The following is a 22,461-nucleotide window of genomic DNA, read 5'->3' on the forward strand; positions in this document are numbered from 1 at the left end:
ACTGGACATGTATGTATGATGAATTTTGATATTTTTTTGTTCATATATAATGTAGATGTATATGTATGTATGGAATGATATCGATGGATGTATGTATATAGAACATTCGTAGAAAAAAATGTCCCCCTCCCGTTCACTCGGGAACACTAACTATCTCGGAGAAAAAAATGTTATCGGGGAAAAAAATGTTATCGGGGTCGAGGGTCGTTGAACATGAGAGGAAGAAGAGGATAAAAAAGAAGAGGAAGAAGAAAAAAAAAGAGGAGAAGAAAGAATAGAGGAGCTTCTCCTCTATTCTTTCTTCTCCTCTTTTTTTTCTTCTTCTTCATCTTTTTTTTATCAGGAGGGGTCGATGGTCGCCTAGGGGTCGAGGGTGTGGGGGGGGGGGGGGGGGGGGGGGGGGGGTCGAGAACGCCGGACATTCATGAGAGAGGCGAGGAAGAAGGGGAAGAAGAGGAGAGGAAGAAGAGGAAGTCTTCTCCTCTATTCTTTCTTCTCTTCTTTTTTCTTCTTCTTCTTCCTCTTTATTTTATCGGGAACGAGGGTCGTCGAGAGGTCGAGGAGCGGTAGAGGAGAAACCCTAAATAGAAAGTATCGTCGGTGTGAGATACATGTACCGTCGGTGTCGGACACTACACCCACATCCCACAAGTGGCGCGGGCTTCGACGCCCACGTCACTTGTGGGACGTGGATGTAGTGTCCGACACCGAAGGCCACATGTATCTCACACCCACGATACTTGCTAGCTATTTAGGGTTTCCTCTACCGAAAAGAAGAGGAGAAATAAATAAGAAGAAGAAAAAAGAAGAAAAAGAAGAGGAGAAGAAGAAAGGAATAGTGGAGAAGAAGAGAAAATAGAATATTCTATTTTCTCTTCTTCTCCACTATTCCTTTCTTCTTCTCCTCTTCTTTTTCTTCTTCTTTCTTCTTCTTCTTCTTCTTCTTCTTCTTCTTCTTCTTCTTCTTCTTCTTCTTCTTCTTCTTCTTCTTCTTATTCTTATTCTTATTAGCCGGAAGTAGAGAGAGGTTTCCTAGTGTCAAAGTATTGAAGAAATCCATGCCTTCATCATTAGCCGGAAGTAACCAGGGCATGTTGGTACGAAGTTCTGCAAAGTTGTTCTGGAATAGAGTCCCGGATAGAATAATCCGCCTTTTGGTACGAATTCAGCAAAGGCCTTCCAAATAGCGATATTCGGAAGGCTCTTGCTGAACTTTGTACCAAAAAGCGAATTATCCTATCTGGGACTCCGTTCCAGAACAACTTTGAAGAGCTTCGTACCATCATGCACATGTTACTTTCGCCTAATGATGAAGACATGGTTTTGTTGAATCCCTTGACACTAGGCAACCTCTCGACCCCTCAGCGATCCTATCGAACATGAGAGGAAGAAGAGGATAAAAAAAGAAGAGGAAGAAGAAAAAAAAGAGGAGAAGAAAGAATAGAGGATTCTCCTCTATTCTTTCTTCTCCTCTTATTTTTCTTCTTCTTCCTCTTTTTTTTATCGGGAACGAGGGTCGTCGAGGGACATATATGTAGTGTCGTCGTTGTCGATATATACCCCCTCCCGATAGCTTACTATGATTAGGTAGCTAGTTCTACGTTTGGCACTAATATATCCATCTGTCATGTTTGAATAATAATTGCCATGTTGTAAATATTTGTAGAAACTATGGACACCGCCCTAGACGAAGCAACAAAATAAGCGTTGTTGAGGGACATAATCGCAGAAGGAAGTGATGCCATCTCGTTGTTTCTCAACGAAACCGATGGTCTGGAAGGAGAGGGTGAACAAGCTGGCTACGGTGACCTAATGCCGGTGCAAGAAGAAGAACATGAGGACGGCTCCGGTGACCCAATGCCGGTGCAAGAAGGAGACCGTGATGACGGCTCCGGTTACCGAACCGAGTCCGGCCAGGTATATATATTAGTTAAGCCTATGCTGACTAGCTGATTGATGCATTCATTGTTTTGGTATGTACACATATTAATTAAGTCTTTGTTCTTTTTTCTAGCCCTCCGAATCGAGCACAACTTCGGTAAAGAGACGAGGCCTGAAGAAAAAGTTGAGCTCGGATGAAAAGTTTGAGATCATAGCAATCGCGCCCGACGGCCAACCTATTGAACCCCTCCGGACAAAGAGCGCATTTGGTTGCTCAGTGCGGTCTGGTTAGGGACAAGATCCCGATAAGCATCCAGCAATGGTTTAAGCGGCTACAGAAGACCCTGAGGTGTCTTATGTCAATGATATGAGAAAAATGATCTTTGACTAAGCTGAAGTCAAATTCACCTACCGCCTAGGATAATCCAGAGAACCCAGTTAAAGAGAAATTAATCAAGTCTTTTGCTCTAAAGAGGATGGTAGAACTATTCAGGAGGTGGAAGAAAGAGCTGAATAAGTTTGTCGAAAATAATGAGACACCAGAATTCAAGGGCAGATATGAGAATATCAGAGATCACTGGCCCGCATTTGTGGCCCACAAGACATCGGAAAAGAGTAAGAAGATGTCGGCGACAAACAAGAAAAATGCTGCGAAGAAGAAGCTTCACCATCGCACGGGGTCAGGTGGCTACCTCGTAGCCCGGCCTAAGTGGTCCAAGACTGAGAATGATCTGGTTCATAAAGGGATCGAACCAGAGACAAATAACTGGCCAGACCGTTGCCGGACTTGGTTCTTCGGGGCTGGCGGAACCTTGGACCCTGTAACAGGGAAGTGCATTTGGACGAACGATCAAATGGACATACCAGTCAGTAAGCTTAAGCAGTATATCGAAGCAGCGCAGGAAGGAACGTTCTTTCTAGACAGAGAGAACGACGAGCTCACAATGGCCCTCGGGAATCCTGAGCACCCTGGATGACACGAGGCACGCCAGGCTCCATTCCGTGGAAGGTTGGGTTTCCGGACGCAAGCGGTTGCAAATCCCATGAGAGGAGGAAAAAAGTGCAGCAGATCCAAATAGGCGCTGCAAGCAAGGGTAGACGCGATAAAGAACGAGAAGCAAATCGCAGCAAACATACTGCCGAAGCCTCCCCCGAAGCTACCCCGCCATCTCAGCGCAGAAGCAGCGTGGCTTCCACCGAGCTGCTTCAGCTGGAGCATGCCTTGACGGCTCCTGCCAGCTATCCCGTGGATGGTATAACGGAGTCTCAAAATTGCCACCTTATGACGCAATGGATGAATTTGAAGGTCAAGGCGGCTGTTGGCTCTGTTTATCCTACTGAACCCGGCGCAACTTTTCACTGCCGGCCGATTCCAGAAGGATATGCTAGGGTGATGTGGATGAGATAACGGAGATTTGAGGACCTCCAGCTTGACCACCCTACCGGTGAAGGGGAGACTCTAGGGCATATTTCCTTCAACCATTAAGACGGCGAGGAGTGGAACACATGCGAGAAGAGAAGGCTAGACATGATCGTCGATCCTGTCCTGAGATCTTTAAACATTGTTGTTAAAGTATGTACCTAACATGCGGGTCATATATAATAGTAGGCAAAATGCTAAAATGGATTAAAATCGAGTACACAGTTTTTTAGATGGGATATTTCGATACAACATCCACAAAATCGGTAAATATATGTCACAAATGCACAATTAACTGGTAAAAAGTGTAATTCACTTGAAAATTTATTACTCTCAGGACATGCTATTACACGCATGGTCTAACGATTGATCAAATTAAAGGGAAGTATAGTAAAAAAAATAATTTTGCATTATCGAAGCAATTTCTTAGATATCACACATAGTGCTGGCTGCTGTGGTCAAGCCGTGGGGTAGAAGGGCGAGGTGGCAAGGCCACATGTGCCCGTGGACGAGGGCACGTCCTTTGCGAGGTAGACATATCCTTGTTCACCCCAGTCGTTGCTCCACGAGTTCTTGGCAATCCAGTACTTGTCTCCCTCGGCGGGACCCTCGCAGTAGCCGACGATGGTGACGGCGTGGTTCACATTGGCGGAGCAGGGGCCACGGTAGATGCCGCCGGAGTAGAACTGGAACTCAAAACCGCTGGCGTCAATGTACGCCGTCACGGGCTGCATGGCTACGGCGATCGCCAGCTGAGCTTCGTTGTTGGGTGGCACGGCCTTGAAGCCCTTGACGGACGCCTGGTGGTCGAACAGTAGCTTGTCCACGTCGCACTTTCCCTGGAATCCGGCGTAGGGGTACCTCTCCTCCGACGTGATGCCACCACGGGCGGCCACGAGGGCCATAGCCGAGTCTGAGTGGCCGCCGCCGCAGCCGCTGCTCCCGGTGTCGCAGTCCACGAGTTCCTGCTCGGACAGCGACACCAGCTCCCCCGTCCTAATCTTGTTCATGCCTTCGATGGCCGCCACCGCCGCGAATGCCCAGCACGATCCTGCCATATTGCAATTTCATCCATCCGCACGACGACACGAGTAATTCATTGAGCAAACATGACCATGCATGCATATAGTATACTATAACTAAATCTGCAAGAAGGTATAGCTTGACAACTTACCACAAGTGCCTTGATTCTTGACGCCGGTGACAGCGCCACTGGAGCGCCAGTCAACGCAGCAGGGCTTGAAGGAGTGGTAGGGGAGGTAGGTGGGTGACGTGGCATTCAAGCTGGTGGTGTTGAGCCCGGTGAACTGCTGGAGGACCTCCGTGGGGCTGAGGTCGCCGAACCTGTTCATCCTCACCCCGCCCCTGCTGTTGGTCTGCGACCCACCTGGCTGGAACCCGCGACCGATGACGGTGCCAGGATTCTGTTGGTCGAATTGGCCGATGGCGTTGGTGTTGTTCTTGAAGACTTGGAACCGCATCTCCTCCTCCTGCTGGCACGAGTAGTGCTTTGAGTACTTGACCACCCACTTGGAGAACCTCTCCCTCACCTCGGACTCCGGCAGCTCAAACGGCGGGGGCGGCGGCGGTGGGTAATTTGCCGCAGTAAGCAATGCTTGCAGGAAAGTGGTGAGGCACAAGAGTAGGACAAGGTAAGGCGTGGAGGAAGCCATCTTGATTAGCTCGGGTTGGATCCTTGTCTGGAATACATGCACCGGGCCTCATGCTTATATAGGCGGGCGCCTAGCTAGGTCCATCGCAGCAGCTCGTCGTGTTTGGCTGCTGTACAGTCGCAGGGTTTCTTTTTTTCAAACGAGATTTTCGGAAACCGGCCTATTTTCGGAAATCCCCAAAAACATGAAATATTGTCCGAAAATACCAAATTGTTTTGAATTTAAATAAGTAACGACGTCAAATAAAAAATGAATGCACACGTGTTTAGAACTTGCTTAGTGACCTGGTTGTAGGAAGGGTGTGCTAGAAGCAGGAAGTCGCAGGTTCCAACCCTGTTTCACGAGAATTACATTTTTTTTAATCCTGGTTCACGAGAATTGCATCGCAGCAGCTCGTCGTGGGTGGCTCCTGTACGGTCGCAGGGTTTTTTTTTCAAACGAGATTTTCAGAAACTGGCCTATTTTTGGAAATTCCCGATAACATGAAATATCGTCCGAAAAAAAACAAATTGTTTTGAATTAAATTAGTGAACGAGGTCAAAGAGAAAATGTATGCACACGTGTTTAGAACTTGCTCAGTGGCCTGGTTCAAACAAAACGCATGGTAGAAGCAGGAAGTCGCGGGTTCCATCCCTGTTTCACGAGATTTACATTTTTTTTTAATTCTATGTGGCGGGTTTTTTTTTTCTCGCAACATGGCACATTAGAACAAAGTATACACCAACTGTTCTGCTAAATAGTGTTGTGTCCTTTTCGCATTGCACAACTTGCACTAAATGCGAGTTTATGTTACTATAATATACTCGTTTGCTCATACCTAACATCGATCAGCTGCTGTGCTAGTCATTTGTGCGAGAGAATCTTTCCATGGATAATGCGTTTCAGAAATTAATTTGAGTGTGAGACACCAAGTCATATTTGAACTTCTGTCCATCGGAGAAGAAACGCATGCTTGGCGGCCGGCAAGCGAGCATGTGGTACGACCGAATCATTGCTAGCTAGCTACTACGAGTACGTAATTATCTTTGGTTATCAAGTGTACATCACTGAGCCAATTAACGAACCTAAAAAGTAAGATTATATATATGACATACCATATCAATCTGTTAAATTGATAAAACACTCATGCAAACCAAACATGACAGTATGTATACCACCTAATCTTTTTTGCACCGTTGCAATTTTTAGCGCACAAGGGTGGCTGCCAGTTGCCTGACGTTTCGGTATTATAAAGCTATTCTTCTAAACATAACAAGTACGAAACTGTCCTTTGTTCGAGTATTCAAAGGATGACGTTTTTGGATATTTATTTGGAATTATAGTTCCATTGGAAGAAGGGAAACCAGTGGAAATATCTCTACTGACGAACCATTTGAATAGTACGGGTGCTGGCATGCCACGGGGCACGACCATCGAAGTAATGAAAAAGAAGAAGTTTTGTAGTTGGACCATCTGCTCTATCCGTTCGATTTGAGCTTCTCCAGAGAAAATAAGACGTTAAAAATGAAAACCATTCAAACAGTATGACCTTTTCCATTATATTCTTCTACACAACTACTAGTACAGAAATAGCCTTGGCACGTCAAGAAAAATCCTTCCTACACAGTTTTCACAACGTATTCGGCAGCTTTAGGGAAAGCGCATAGGGGTTAAATCATTAAGGAATCTAACAAATTACATATACAACCGTATCAATCTGTTAAAATGATGAAGTCGTGTCTATCAAAACATGCCAGTGTATATACCACCTAATCTTTTTTGCACCATTGCAATTTTTAGCAATGGTTGCTGGTCGTTCTAATCTAACCACAGGCCGTTGCCTCTTCTTTCTTGGTGCTCTGCGTGTTCTGGTAAAAACTCCGTACTTCACCTGCACGAGCACTGGATGTGCCGCGGTGAACCTTGTCATAGCTGTTGCATCGCTCTCATGGGCGGTGTGCACTGCTGAACTGAGAGGCAATCCTTTATAGTACTGGAAAGGCAGACAACTGGCAGCAACCATTGCTAAAATTGCAATTACTCTTATGAACAAACTGAATATAAACTAGTTCTATTTAATCTGCATCTCAATCATGATCATTGAAGAAACATAATTGCGTTACCCTAGCATGTATCATTGCAAGCTTACTAGTCCTTATCCTTGGTTGTGAAGTGTACATCATTGAGCCAATTAACGAACCTAATAAATCAAATTATACATACGCCGTACCATATTAATCCGTTAAATTGATAAAATATTCATGCTAGCTTGCTTGCTTGACAGCCTTGCTGCACATACACGTTGTTGCTCCTGGTGAATTGATCTAGCGTTATAAAGCCAATAATTGGTATCTAAAGCCTCGACGATCGACAATCTACGATGCGGGACAGCGATCAAGAGTCAGTCAGCTCCAAGTCCGACAATGGCGGTTCCAAGCCGAACAAGTCCGGCAACGTCGGTTCCAAGGCAAACAAGTCCGGCAACGTCGGTTCCAACGTGAACAAGAACAGCGACAAGGTGAACAAGGGCAGAACGTCTGCGACCAGTGATTGAGAAAGGGGTGGTGCTACTGTAATATCGCACCGCAACATCCCCTTCCAGTACCTGATGCTCACCAAGGCCAACTAAGGCGTGTGGGCGGTGAAGATGAAGATTATCTCCGGACCCTTCGAGTGTGGGAGGCAATCACGGACCTCATGCGTATATAGATGGGCTCCTAGGTCAGTTGCAACATCCCATCATGGGCGGCTGCTGTATTGTTGCAGGGTTTTTTTTCGAACAAGATTTTCGGAAACCGGCCGGTTTTCATAAATTCTGACTTTTTTAACAAAAATATCATACCTATTATAAAGATTCAGTGGAAGTACAAAGCACCCCAAACATAATAAGAATTACATCCAGGTCTATGGACAACCGAACGACCATTGCCACGAACATGTCGCTGTTGTCGCTCATATACCGGATCTGGCCTGATCTTGTCGATGACAGCCGAGAAGTCTTAGTGCATGTGCCCCTAAGGACCAGAGTTCGGGAGCCGTAGTAGTCGCATTGACTCCTTGAATTGATTCGAAGAACCTAATACCAAATCTCACTGTTGCTTTTGCACGACAAGAAAGCCTAACCTCGTCGCTCTGAGGAGATGGCAGGAATCCACGTCGGAGCTTCGTCTAATCCGTCCCGATGAATGAACTTGAGAAGGATCGAAGCCCGGAAGACTGATTCGAAAAAGAAGGTACGCCATTCGTCCGAGCGCCGCCCTTGCGAGAACGAAAACCCTACCTATGTAAGCCGAGGCACGAGGAATACCCTCCCGGCCGCCACCGGCTACCGGAACGGTAGGCGGAGGGGAGGCGAATCCATGCGCTCGCCGGGGAAGATCGAAGGAAGGAAGGCTTTCCCTAGTCGCCTTGCGAGAGTGAAAAAAAACTACACTTGGAAATTCCGACTTAGTGGCCTGGTGGTAGGAAGCGCATGCTAGAAGCAGGGAATCGCGGGATCGATTGCTGTTTCACGAGAATTACAATTTTTTAATCCTAGGTGGGGGTTTTATTTTTCTGGCAACATGGCACATTGGAACAAAGTATAGACCAACTGTTCTGCTAGTGGTCTATTATTATTTCTTAAATTGTGTTGTGTCCTTTTGGCATTGCACAACTTGCACTAAGTGTGAGTTTGTGTTACTATAATATACCTGTTTGTTCATACCTAACATCGATCAAGCTGTGTGCTACTCATTTGTCCGAGAGAATCTTTCCATTGATAATGCCTTTAAGAAAATTAATTTGAGTGTGAGACACCAAGTCATATTTGAACTTCTGTCCATCGGAGAAGAAACGCATGCTTGGCGGCCGGTAATTAAGCCAGCATGTGGTATGACCGAATCATTGCTAGCTAGCTAGTACGAGTACGTAGTTATCTTCGGTTATCAAGTGCACATCAGTGAGCCAGTTGGCGAAACTAATAAATTAATTACATATACGACCATACCGATCCGTCAAATTGATAAAGAATGATATATTGAATGTCTACTTGACCTTTAAAAATTATCACTTTTTCCATGTTATACTCTTCTAAACGTAACTACATAACTGGCCGTTGTTCGAGTATTAAAAGGATGGCGTTTTGAATGTGTACTTGATCATTCAAACAGTATGACCTTTTCCATTGTGTTCTTCAACATGACTAGTACAGAACTTGCCTTGCACGTTAAAAAAAAGTTCTTCCTACACAGTTTTGACAACGTGTTTTGCAGTTTTGTCAACGTGTTTGGCAGCTTCCGTCACTGCTATATTTACGGATCTGTGGGAAGTTCAAAAAAGAAAAATAATTGTTAAACCTAAACAGCGGTGACGGAAGTACTAATGGATTCTCCATGGGTTTGAGAAAGGAACACAATTTGTTCAAGATGCAAGATGGATATCAAGACTACAACTGCATCATTACCGTGGTATTTTCAGGTCAAAAACAAAGTTTTCTACTCAGGCTATGATGAACTAAGAAAGGGATGAACACCGACGAACACCATGGATTCAAGTAACCTAGTGTAGATCTGAGGAGAAAGAAAAGGGGGAACCTGCCGGTCGTTACGAAAAGCGGCGGAGCTCCCACTAGTAGAAAACGGGCCTATTGTCCCGGTTCGTAAGGGCCTTTTGTCCCGGTTCCAGAATCAGGACTAAAGGGTCGTTACTAATGCCCTGACCCTTTAGTCCCGGTTCTAACAAGAACCGGGACAGATGGGCCTCCACGTGGCCTGCGCCCTGAGCCCAGGCAGGAGGGCCTTTGGTCCCGGTTGGTGGCACCAACCGGGACCAATAGGCATCCACGCGTCAGCATTTCTGTGGCTTGGGTTTTTGTTTTTTTTTTTGAAGGGGGGTTGGGGGTTTTGGGGGGTTAATTTAGGTATTTCATATATTGTGTTAGCTAGCTAATTAATAGAGAGAAGTGTCCTCTCTTATGTTCGTGCTTGGTCGACCCTACGTACTATACATACGTATAGAGAGGACTAGACACGCTAGCTAGCTAGTAAGCAAACGAAGGAAACAGAAGATCGTCATGAACATATATGCATACAGAGAGAAGTGATATCGACCACCTCTCCTTCTCCGAAAGATTGGTCGAACAACAAGTTCTCGTATATATATCCGACACTACCGACTACATATATACAATAATTATCTCTTACAAATATAATCTCCTAAACTACGGACGCATGGTCCACATAGTATTCTCCGTCTTCAGCGATCACATGGTCAAGAAAGAATGCCGCCAATTCCTCTTGAATTGCTCGCATGCGATCTGGTGCTAGAAGTTCATCCCGCATCCGGAACATCTAATTTGAAGAAGGGGGTGAATACATATATATATGAATGAATGAAACTCAACACAAATGATGGTAATAAAATAAAATTGTGAATATTGTTATTTACGCACTTCATATTGTTCGTCAGAGTAGCCCCGCTCACAGGTCGTGTGGCGGATGGACTCGCAAACGTAGTATCCACAGAAATCATTCCCTTGGTCCTACCACAACCACTTTACAAGAAATAGAGGTCAATCAAACAGATAAGCAAGAATGCCAAATGGTATTGATGAAACTAGCGCTTGAATCAATAGCTAGGAGATGCACGGAACATGCTACTATAGTACTTACTTTCGGGTGTCTAAATTCCAGCTCCTTCGGCTGTCCCGGAGCTTTTTTGGTGAATTTTCTCCAAAACCTGCCAGACAAAGAAAACAATTACTTGATATCAGAAATGAACAAAGTTGCTGATATGGTGGATAATGATCGATTTAACTTACTTCTCGAGTATTTGAGTCATGTCCGCATACTCCTGGGGATCTTTTCGTTTAGAGTCCAAGACAGTTACTACTCCCTGCTCAAGCCTAATCTCTAGGAGAATATAGTGGTACATGCGCACGCATGCATAACTCATCAATTACATTACTATAACCTGGACTAATATATAAGGGAAACCGAATATGCACAAGACAGTAACACTCACTTGAAGTTGTAAGGAAAGAGTATTATATCTTTGTTTTCATTTATTTTGAATGATCGTAGCAAGTTGGCCTCGGTATCTGCAGATTTTCAAGTACCAATCAAGCAATCTTCGCATCATCGTTGATAGAGATCTTTCATCTTTGACGAGAGACTTCCCGTACTCGTATCTGTGTATCTGCACATCCATGAAATCATAATGTACATCGTCGGGCAGGTAATCTCCAAGATTGCTATAACCGGGCACCATCCTCAGATCGACGATGTCGCTAGGCACCTTGAGCGGGGGGCACGATTGATTCCCTTGTTCGCCGAGCTGGGCAGTTTGTTTCCCAACTGCTCGTCATTCTTTCATCCTTTGATCACTGACTGTACTTCCCGACCGCTCCGCTTCGGCCCATGTCTTTCCAATAATGCGCTCATAGTTTCCTTTCGACGGAGACTTGGGTGGTTTTGTCAGGGCAGCCAGAGTGCGCTTCGCTTTCACCGGATCTACCTTCTCCTCCGGAGGTGGATGTCTCTGTGCTTTCAACCCTTGAAACCAGTCCTCTACTTCGGTTCGCGCGATCTTCGCGTTCTCCTCCGGGGTCATCTTGTATGGTAACTTCTCTAGAGTCTTCAGAGAAGGACCGAATCTGTATTTCCTCCCGCCTCTGGCTGTACTGCTAGACGCCGGCAGAGCAGATGGAGCGGCTGTCTTCTTTACTTGCTTACGAGCCGGAGGAGAAGGACTACGATGCACCGGAGCAGCCGGAGCGGCGGCGGGTCTCTTCCGCCCTTGCTGACGAGGCGGAGAAGGAGGAGGCTGGCTGCTCGGGCACGCCGGCGCAGGCGGAGAAGGAGGCGGAGTGCCGCCACGCGCCGGAGAAGGAGCCGGCCGAGTGCCCTAATCGTCACTCGCCGGAGGAGGAGGCGGTGGAGGAAGCGGAGTGCCCTGACTCGCCGGAGGAGGAGGAGGCGGAGGCGTCCAGTTCGGAAGGTTGATGAGCTCCTTCCGCCATAGACATGGAGTCTTCAGAGCAGAACCCAGCAGAGTCTCCCCTTCACCGATAGGGTGGTCAAGCGGGAGGTCCTCAAATCCCTCCGTTATTTCATCCACCATCACCCTAGCATATCCTTCTGGAATCGGCCGACAGTGAAAAGTTGCGTCGGGTTCAGTAGGATAAACAGAGCCAACAACCGCCTTGACCTTCATATTAATCCATTGCGTCATAAGGTGGCAATTTTGAGACTCCGTGATAGCATCCACGGGATAGCTGGTAGGAGCCGTCAAGACATGCTCCGGCTGAAGCAGATCGGTGGAAGCCACGCTGCTTCTCCGCTGAGATGGCGGGATAGCTTCGGGGGAAGCTTCGACAGTTCGTTTGCTGCGATTTGCTTCTCGTTCCTCTATCGATTGTACCCTAGCGTGCAGCGCCTGCAGTTTGGTCTACTGCACTTTCTTCCTCCTCTCATGGCATTTGTAACGGCGTGCGTCCGGAAACCCAGCCTTCCATGGAATGGAGCCTGGCGTGCCTCGTGTCCGTCCAGGGTGCTCAGGATTTTCGAGGGCCATTGTGAGCTCGTCGTTCTCTCTGTCTGGAACGAACGTCCATTGCTGCGCTGCTTCGATATACTGCTGAAGCCTCGTGACTGGTATTTCCAATTGATCGTCCGTCCAAATGCACTTCCTGTTAGGGAACGCAGTAATTTCAAAAAAATTTCCTACGCACACGCAAGATCATGGTGATGCATAGCAACGAGAGGGGAGAGTGTTGTCTACGTACCCTCGTAGACCGCAACGGAAGCGGTGACGCAACGTAGAGGAAGTAGTCGTACGTCTTCTCGATCCAACCGATCCAAGCACCGTTACTCTGGCACCTCCGAGTTCTTAGCACACGTACAGCTCGATGACGTTCCCCGGGCTCCGATCCAGCAAAGCGTCGGGGAAGAGTTTCGTCAGCACGACGGCATGATGACGATGATGATGTTCTACCGACGCAGGGCTTCGCCTAAGCACTACAACGGTATGACTGAGGTGGAATATGGTGGAGGGGGGCACCGCACACGGCTAAGGAACGATCTCAAGGATCAACTTGTGTGTAGGGTGCCCCCTTGCCCCCGTATATAAAGGAGCAAGGGGGAGGCCGGCCGGCCTATGGGGCGTGCCAAGGGAGGGGGAGTCCTCCTCCTAGTGGGAGTAGGACTCCCCTTTCCTAGTCCAACTAGGACTTGGGGGGGAAGGAAAGAGAGGGAGAGGGAAAGGGGGGGCCGCGCCCTCCCCTCCTAGTCCAATTCGGACTCCCTTGAGGGGGGGCGCGCCACCTCTTGGGCTGCTGCCCTCTCTCTCCCCTCAGGCCCAATAAGGCCCATTACTTCCCCGGGGGGTTCCGGTAACCCCTCCGGCACTCCGGTTTTCTCCGAAATCACCTGGAACGCTTTCGGTGTCCGAATATAGCCGTCCAATATATCAATCTTTATGTCTCGACCATTTCGAGACTCCTCGTCATGTTCGTGATCACATCCGGGACTCCGAACTAACTTCGGTACATCAAAATGCATAAACTCATAATAAATGTCATCGTAACGTTAAGCGTGCGGACCCTACGGTTCGAGAACAATGTAGACATGACCGAGACACGTCTCTGGTCAATAACCAATAGCGGGACCTGGATGCCCATATTGGATCCTACATATTCTACGAAGATCTTTATCGGTCAGACCGCATAACAACATACGTTTTCCCTTTGTCATCGGTATGTTACTTGCCTGAGATTCGATCGTCGGTATCCAATACCTAGTTCAATCTCGTTACCGGCAAGTCTCTTTACTCGTTCCGTAATACATCATCTCACAACTAACATATTAGTTGTAATGCTTGCAAGGCTTATGTGATGTGCATTACCGAGAGGGCCCAGAGATACCTCTCCGACAATCGGAGTGACAAATCCTAATCTCGAAATACGCCAACCCAACATCTATCTTTGGAGACACCTGTAATGCTCCTTTATAATCATCCATTTACGTTGTGACGTTTGGTAGCACCCAAAGTGTTCCTTCGGCAAACGGGAGTTGCATAATCTCATAGTCATAGGAACATGTATAAGTCATGAAGAAAGCAATAGCAACATACTAAACGATCGGGTGCTAAGCTAATGGAATGGGTCATGTCAATCAGATCATTCATCTAATGATGTGACCTCGTTAATCAAATAACAACTCTTTGTTCATGGTTAGGAAACATAACCATCTTTGATTAACGAGCTAGTCAAGTAGAGGCATACTAGTGACACTCTGTTTGTCTATGTATTCACACATGTATTATGTTTCCGGTTAATACAATTCTAGCATGAATAATAAAAATTTATCATGATATAAGGAAATAAATAATAACTTTATTATTGCCTATAGGGCATATTTCCTTCAGTCTCCCACTTGCACTAGAGTCAATAATCTAGATTACACAGTAATGATTCTAACACCCATGGAGTCTTGGTGCTGATCATGTTTTGCTCGTGGAAGAGGCTTAGTCAATGGGTCTGCAACATTCAGATCCGTATGTATCTTGCAAATCTCTATGTCTCCCACCTGGACTAGATCCCGGGTGGAATTGAAGCGTCTCTTGATGTGCTTGGTTCTTTTGTGAAATCTGGATTCCTTTGCCAAGGCAATTGCACCAGTATTGTCACAAAAGATTTTCATTGGACCCGATGCACTAGGTATGACACCTAGATCGGATATGAACTCCTTCATCCAGACTCCTTCATTTGCTGCTTCCGAAGCAGCTATGTACTCCACTTCACATGTAGATCCCGCTACAATGCTTTGTTTCGAACTGCACCAACTTACAGCTCCACCGTTTAATATAAACACGTATCCGGTTTGCGATTTAGAATCGTCCGGATCAGTGTCAAAGCTTGCATCAATGTAACCTTTTACGATGAGCTCTTTGTCACCTCCATATATGAGAAACATATCCTTAGTCCTTTTCAGGTACTTCAGGATGTTCTTGACCGCTGTCCAGTGATCCACTCCTGGATTACTTTGGTACCTCCCTGCTAAACTTATAGCAAGGCACACATCAGGTCTGGTACACAGCATTGCATACATGATAGAGCCTATGGCTGAAGCATAGGGAATATCTTTCATTTTCTCTCTATCTTCTGCAGTGGTCGGGTTTTGAGTCTTACTCAATCTCACACCTTGTGACACAGGCAAGAACCCTTTCTTTGCTTGATCCATTTTGAACTTTTTCAAAACTTTGTCAAGGTATGTGCTTTGTGAAAGTCCAATTAAGCGTCTTGATCTATCTCTATAGATCTTAATGCCTAATATGTAAGCAGCTTCACCGAGATCTTTCATTGAAAAACTCTTATTCAAGTATCCCTTTATGCTATCCAGAAATTCTATATCATTTCCAATCAGTAATATGTCATCCACATATAATATTAGAAATGCTACAGAGCTCCCACTCACTTTCTTGTAAATACAGGCTTCTCCGAAAGTCTGTATAAACCCAAATGCTTTGATCACACTATCAAAACGTTTATTCCAACTCCGAGAGGCTTGCACCAGTCCATAAATGGATCGCTGGAGCTTGCACACTTTGTTAGCTCCCTTTGGATCGACAAAACCTTCCGGTTGCATCATATACAACTCTTCTTCCAGAAATCCATTCAGGAATGCAGTTTTGACATCCATTTGCCAAATTTCATAATCATAAAATGCGGCAATCGCTAACATGATTCGGACAGACTTAAGCATCGCTACGGGTGAGAAGGTCTCATCGTAGTCAACCCCTTGAACTTGTCGAAAACCTTTTGCGACAAGTCGAGCTTTGTAGACAGTAATATTACCGTCAGCGCCAGTCTTCTTCTTGAAGATCCATTTATTCTTAATTGCTTGCTGATCAACGGGCAAGTCAACCAAAGTCCATACTTTGTTCTCATACATGGATCCCATCTCAGATTTCATGGCTTCAAGCCATTTTGCGGAATCTGGGCTCACCATCGCTTCTTCATAGTTCGTAGGTTCATCATGATCTAATAGCATGACTTCCAGAACTAGATTACCGTACCACTCTGGCGCGGATCTCACTCTGGTTGATCTACCAGGTTCAGTAGTATCTTGATCTGAAGTTTCATGATCATCATCATTAGCTTCCTCACTAACTGGTGTAGGTGTCACTAAAATAGTTTTCTGTGATGTGCTACTTTCCAATAAGGAAGCAGGTACAGTTGCCTCGTCAAGTTCTACTTTCCTCCCACTCACTTCTTTCGAGAGAAACTCCTTCTCCAGAAAGTTTCCGAATTTAGCAACAAAAGTCTTGCCTTCGGATCTGTGATAGAAGGTGTATCCAATAGTTTCCTTTGGATATCCTATGAAGACACATTTCTCTGATTTGGGTTCGAGCTTATCAGGTTGAAGCTTTTTCACATAAGCATCGCAGCCCCAAACTTTCAGAAACGACAACTTTGGTTTCTTGCCAAACCACAGTTCATAAGGCGTCGTCTCAACGGATTTTGATGGTGCCCTATTTAACGTGAATGCGGCCGTCTCTAGAGCGTATCCCCAAAACGAAAGCGGTAACTCAGTAAGAGACATCATAGATCGCACCATATCTAGTATAGTACGATTACGACGTTCGGACACACCATTACGCTGTGGTGTTCCGGGTGGCGTGAGTTGCGAAACTATTCCGCATTGCTTCAAATGTACACCAAACTCGTAACTCAAATATTCTCCTCCACGATCAGATCGTAGAAACTTTATTTTCTTGTTACGATGATTTTCAACTTCACTCTGAAATTCTTTGAACTTTTCAAATGTTTCAGACTTATGTTTCATTAAGTAGATATACCCATATCTGCTTAAGTCATCTGTGAAGGTGAGAAAATAACGATATCCGCCACGAGCCTCAATATTCATCGGACCACATACATCCGTATGTATGATTTCCAACAAATCTGTTGCTCTCTCCATAGTACCGGAGAACGGTGTTTTAGTCATCTTGCCCATGAGGCACGGTTCGCAAGTACCAAGTGATTCATAATCAAGTGGTTCCAAAAGTCCATCAGTATGGAGTTTCTTCATGCGCTTTACACCGATATGACCTAAACGGCAGTGCCACAAATAAGTTGCACCATCATTATCAACTCTGCATCTTTTGGTTTTAACATTATGAATATGTGTATCACTACTCTCGAGATTCAATAAGAATAGACCACTCTTCAAGGGTGCATGACCATAAAAGATATTACTCATATAAATAGAACAACCATTATTCTCTGACTTAAATGAATAACCGTCTCGCATTAAACAAGATCCAGACATAATGTTCATGCTCAACGCTGGCACCAAATAACAATTATTTAGGTCTAATACTAATCCCGAAGGTAGATGTAGAGGTAGCGTGCCGACCGCGATCACATCGACTTTGGAACCGTTTCCCACGCGCATCGTCACCTCGTCCTTAGCCAATCTTCGCTTAATCCGTAGTCCCTGTTTCGAGTTGCAAATATTAGCAACGGAACCAGTATCAAATACCCAGGTGCTACTGCGAGCATTAGTAAGGTACACATCTATAACATGTATATCACATATACCTTTGTTCACCTTGCCATCCTTCTTATCCGCCAAATACTTGGGGCAGTTCCGCTTCCAGTGACCAGTCTGCTTGCAGTAGAAACACTCAGTTTCAGGCTTAGGTCCAGACTTGGGTTTCTTCTCTTGAGCAGCAACTTGCTTGCCGTTCTTCTTGAAGTTTCCCTTCTTCTTCCCTTTGCCCTTTTTCTTGAAACTAGTGGTCTTGTTGACCATCAACACTTGATGCTCCTTCTTGATTTCTACCTCCGCAGCTTTTAGCATTGCGAAGAGCTCGGGAATAGTCTTATTCATCCCTTGCATATTATAGTTCATCACGAAGCTCTTGTAGCTTGGTGGCAGTGATTGGAGAATTCTGTCAATGACGCAATCATCCGGAAGATTAACTCCCAATTGAATCAAGTGATTATTATACCCAGACATTTTGAGTATATGCTCACTGACAGAACTGTTCTCCTCCATCTTACAGCTATAGAACTTATTGGAGACTTCATATCTCTCAATCCGGGCATTTGCTTGAAATATTAACTTCAACTCCTGGAACATCTCATATGCTCCATGACGTTCAAAACGTCGTTGAAGTCCCGATTCTAATCCGTAAAGCATGGCACACTGAACTATCGAGTAGTCATCAGCTTTGCTCTGCCAGACGTTCATAACATCTGGTGTTGCTCCTGCAGCAGGCCTGGCACCTAGCGGTGCTTCCAGGACGTAATTCTTCTGTGCAGCAATGAGGATAATCCTCAAGTTACGGACCCAGTCCGTGTAATTGCTACCATCATCTTTCAACTTTGCTTTCTCAAGGAACGCATTAAAATTGAACGGAACAACAGCACGAGCCATCTATCTACAATCAACATAAACAAGCAAGATACTATCAGGGACTAAGTTCATGATAAATTTAAGTTCAATTAATCATATTATTTAAGAACTCCCACTTAGATAGACATCCCTCTAATCTTCTAAGTGATCGCGTGATCCAAATCAACTAAACCATGTCCGATCATCACGTGAGATGGAGTAGTTTCATTGGTGAACATCATTATGTTGATCATATCTACTATATGATTCACGCTCGACCTTTCGGTCTCCGTGTTCCGAGGCCATATCTCTATATGCTTGGCTCGTCAAGTATAACCTGAGTATTCCGCGTGTGCAACTGTTTTGCACCCGTTGTATTTGAACGTAGAGCCTATCACACCCGATCATCACGTGGTGTCTCAGCACGAAGAACTTTCGCAACGGTGCATACTCAGGGAGAACACTTCTTGATAATTTAGTGAGAGATCATCTTATAATGCTACCGTCAATCAAAGCAAGATAAGATGCATAAAAGATAAACATTACATGCAATCAATATAAGTGATATGATATGGCCACCATCATCTTGTGCCTGTGATCCCCATCTCCGAAGCACCGTCATGATCACCATCGTCACCGGTGCGACACCTTGATCTCCATCGTAGCATCGTTGTCGTCTCGCCAATCTTATGCTTCTACGACTATCGCTACCGCTTAGTGATAAAGTAAAGCATTACATCGCGATTGCATTGCATACAATAAAGCGACAACCATATGGCTCCTGCCAGTTGCCGATAACTCGGTTACAAAACATGATCATATCATACAATAAAATTTAGCATCATGTCTTGACCATATCACATCACAACATGCCCTGCAAAAACAAGTTAGACGTCCTCTACTTTGTTGTTGCAAATTTTACGTGGCTGCTACGGGCTTAAGTAAGAACCGATCTTACCTACGCATCAAAACCACAACGATAGTTTGTCAATTTGACTCCGTTTTAACCTTCGCAAGGACCGGGCGTAGCCACACTCGGTTCAACTAAAGTTGGAGAAACGGTCACCCGCAAGCCACCTATGTGCAAAGCACGTCGGGGGAACCGGTCTCGCGTAAGCGTACGCGTAATGTTGGTCCGGGCCGCTTCATCCAACAATACCGCCGAACCAAAGTATGACATGCTGGTAGGCAGTATGACTTGTATCGCCCACAACTCACTTGTGTTCTACTCGTGCATATAACATCAAATCATAAAATCTAGGCTCGGATGCCACTGTTAGGGAACGCAGTAATTTCAAAAAATTTCTTACGCACACGCAAGATCATGGTGATGCATAGCAACGAGAGGGGAGAGTGTTGTCTACGTACCCTCGTAGACCGCAACGGAAGCAGTGACGCAACGTAGAGGAAGTAGTCGTACGTCTTCTCGATCCAACCGATCCAAGCACCGTTACTTCGGCACCTCCGAGTTCTTAGCACACGTACAGCTCGATGACGTTCCCCGGGCTCCGATCCAGCAAAGCGTCGGGGAAGAGTTTCGTCAGCACGACGGCGTGATGACGATGATGATGTTCTACCGACGCAGGGCTTCGCCTAAGCACTACAACGGTATGACCGAGGTGGAATATGGTGGAGGGGGGCACCGCACACGGCTAAGGAACAATCTCAAGGATCAACTTGTGTGTAGGGTGCCCCCCTTGCCCCCGTATATAAAGGAGCAAGGGGGAGGCCGGCCGGCCTATGGGGCACGCCAAGGGAGGGGGAGTCCTCCTCCTAGTGGGAGTAGGACTCCCCTTTCCTAGTCCAACTAGGAGACTTGGGGGGGAAGGAAAGAGAGGGAGAGGGAGAGGGAAAGGGGGGGCCGCGCCCTCCCCTCCTAGTCCAATTCGGACTCCCTTGAGGGGGGGCGTGCCACCTCTTGGGCTGCTTCCCTCTCTCTCCCCTCAGGCCCAATAAGGCCCATTACTTCCCCGGGGGGTTCCGGTAACCCCTCCGGCACTCCGGTTTTCTCCGAAATCACCTGGAACGCTTCCGGTGTCCGAATATAGCCGTCCAATATATCAATCTTTATGTGTCGACCATTTCGAGACTCCTCGTCATGTCCGTGATCACATCCGGGACTCCGAACTAACTTCGGTACATCAAAATGCATAAACTCATAATAACTGTCATCGTAACGTTAAGCGTGCGGACCCTACGGTTCGAGAACAATGTAGACATGACCGAGACACGTCTCCGGTCAATAACCAATAGCGGGACCTGGATGCCCATATTGGCTCCTACATATTCTACGAAGATCTTTATCGGTCAGACCGCATAACAACATACGTTTTTCCCTTTGTCATCGGTATGTTACTTGCCCGAGATTCGATTGTCGGTATCCAATACCTAGTTCAATCTCGTTACCGGCAAGTCTCTTTACTCGTTCTGTAATACATCATCTCACAACTAACATATTAGTTGTAATGCTTGCAAGGCTTATGTGATGTGCATTACCGAGAGGGCCCAGAGATACCTCTCCGACAATCGGAGTGACAAATCCTAATCTCGAAATACGCCAACCCAACATCTACCTTTGGAGACACCTGTAATGCTCCTTTATAATCACCCATTTACTTGTGACGTTTGGTAGCACCCAAAGTGTTCCTCCGGCAAACGGGAGTTGCATAATCTCATAGTCATAGGAACATGTATAAGTCATGAAGAAAGCAATAGCAACATACTAAACGATCGGGTGCTAAGCTAATGGAATGGGTCATGTCAATCAGATCATTCATCTAATGATGTGACCTCGTTAATCAAATAACAACTCTTTGTTCATGGTTAGGAAACATAACCATCTTTGATTAACGAGCTAGTCAAATAGAGGCATACTAGTGACACTATGTTTGTCTATGTATTCACACATGTATTATGTTTCCGGTTAATACAATTCTAGCATGAATAATAAAAATTTATCATGATATAAGGAAATAAATAATAACTTTATTATTGCCTCTAGGGCATATTTCCTTCACTTCCCTGATACAGGTCCAAGGTTCCGCCAGCCCCGAAGAACCAAGTCCGGCAACGGTCTGGCTAGTTCATTGTCTCTGGTTCGATCCCTTTATCAAGAAGATCATTCTCAGCCTAGGCCCACTTAGGCCGAGCCACGAGGTAGCCACCTGACCCCGTTCGATGGTGAAGATTCTTCTTCGCAACATTTTTCTTGTTTGTCGCCGACATCTTCTTACTCTTTTCCGATGTCTTGTGGTCCACAAATGCGGGCCAGTGATCTCTGATCTTCTCATATCTGCCCTTGAATTCTGGTGTCTCTTTTTTACGACAAACCTATTCAGCTCTTTCTTCCACCTCCTGAATAGGTCTACCATCCTCTTAAGAGAAAAAGACTTGATTAATTCCTCTTTAACTGGCTTCTCCGGATCATCCTCTGGCGGTAGGGTGAAATTTGACTTCAGCTCAGTCCAAAGATCATTTTTCTGCATATCATTGACATAAGACACCTCAGGGTCTTCTGTAGCCGGCTTTAACCATTGCTGGATGCTGATGGAGATCTTGTCCCTAACCAGAACCCTGCACTGAGCAACAAATGCGTTCTTTGTCCGGATGGGTTCAATCGGTTGGCCGTCGGGTGTGATTGCTATGATCTGAAACCTTTCATCCGAGCTCAACTTTTTCTTCGGGCCTCGTCTCTCTACCGAACTTGTGCTCGATCCGGAGGGCTAGAAAAAACAACAAAGACTTAATTAATATGTGTACATACCAAAACAATGAATGCATCAATTAGCTAGTCAGCACAAGCTTAACTAATATATATATATATATATATACCTGGCTAGACTCGGTTCGGTCACCAGAGCCGTCATCACGGTCTCCTTCTTGCACCGGCATTGGGTCACCGGAGCCGTCCTCACATTCTCCTTCTTGCACCGGCATTAGGTTACCGGAGCCAGCTTCTTCACCCTCTCCTTCCAGACCATCGATGTCGTTGAGAAACAACGAGCAGACGACATCACTTCCTTGTGCGATTATGTCGCTCAACAACACTTATTTTGCTTCGTCTCGGGCGGTGTCCATAGTTTCTACAAATATTTACAACATGGCAATTATAATTCAAACATGACAG

The 22,461-nt window shown here is 45.8% G+C and overlaps 1 protein-coding gene across 1 annotated transcript; it reads right to left on the reverse strand.

Moving 5' to 3' along the window:
* Window positions 1-3,592: 3,592 nt before the first annotated feature.
* Window positions 3,593-5,013, reverse strand: LOC125506566 (ervatamin-B-like). Its single transcript, XM_048671357.1, has 2 exons — window positions 4,476-5,013; window positions 3,593-4,352 (listed from the first exon to the last, which is right to left on the reverse strand). Exons 1-2 carry the CDS (start codon window positions 4,972-4,974, stop codon window positions 3,760-3,762), a joined length of 1,092 nt encoding a protein of 363 aa, XP_048527314.1. The 5' UTR covers window positions 4,975-5,013; the 3' UTR covers window positions 3,593-3,759.
* Window positions 5,014-22,461: the final 17,448 nt, after the last annotated feature.

Source organism: Triticum urartu, chromosome 5 (assembly GCF_003073215.2).
Source record: "Triticum urartu cultivar G1812 chromosome 5, Tu2.1, whole genome shotgun sequence".
NCBI classification, from domain to species: Eukaryota; Viridiplantae; Streptophyta; class Magnoliopsida; order Poales; family Poaceae; genus Triticum; species Triticum urartu.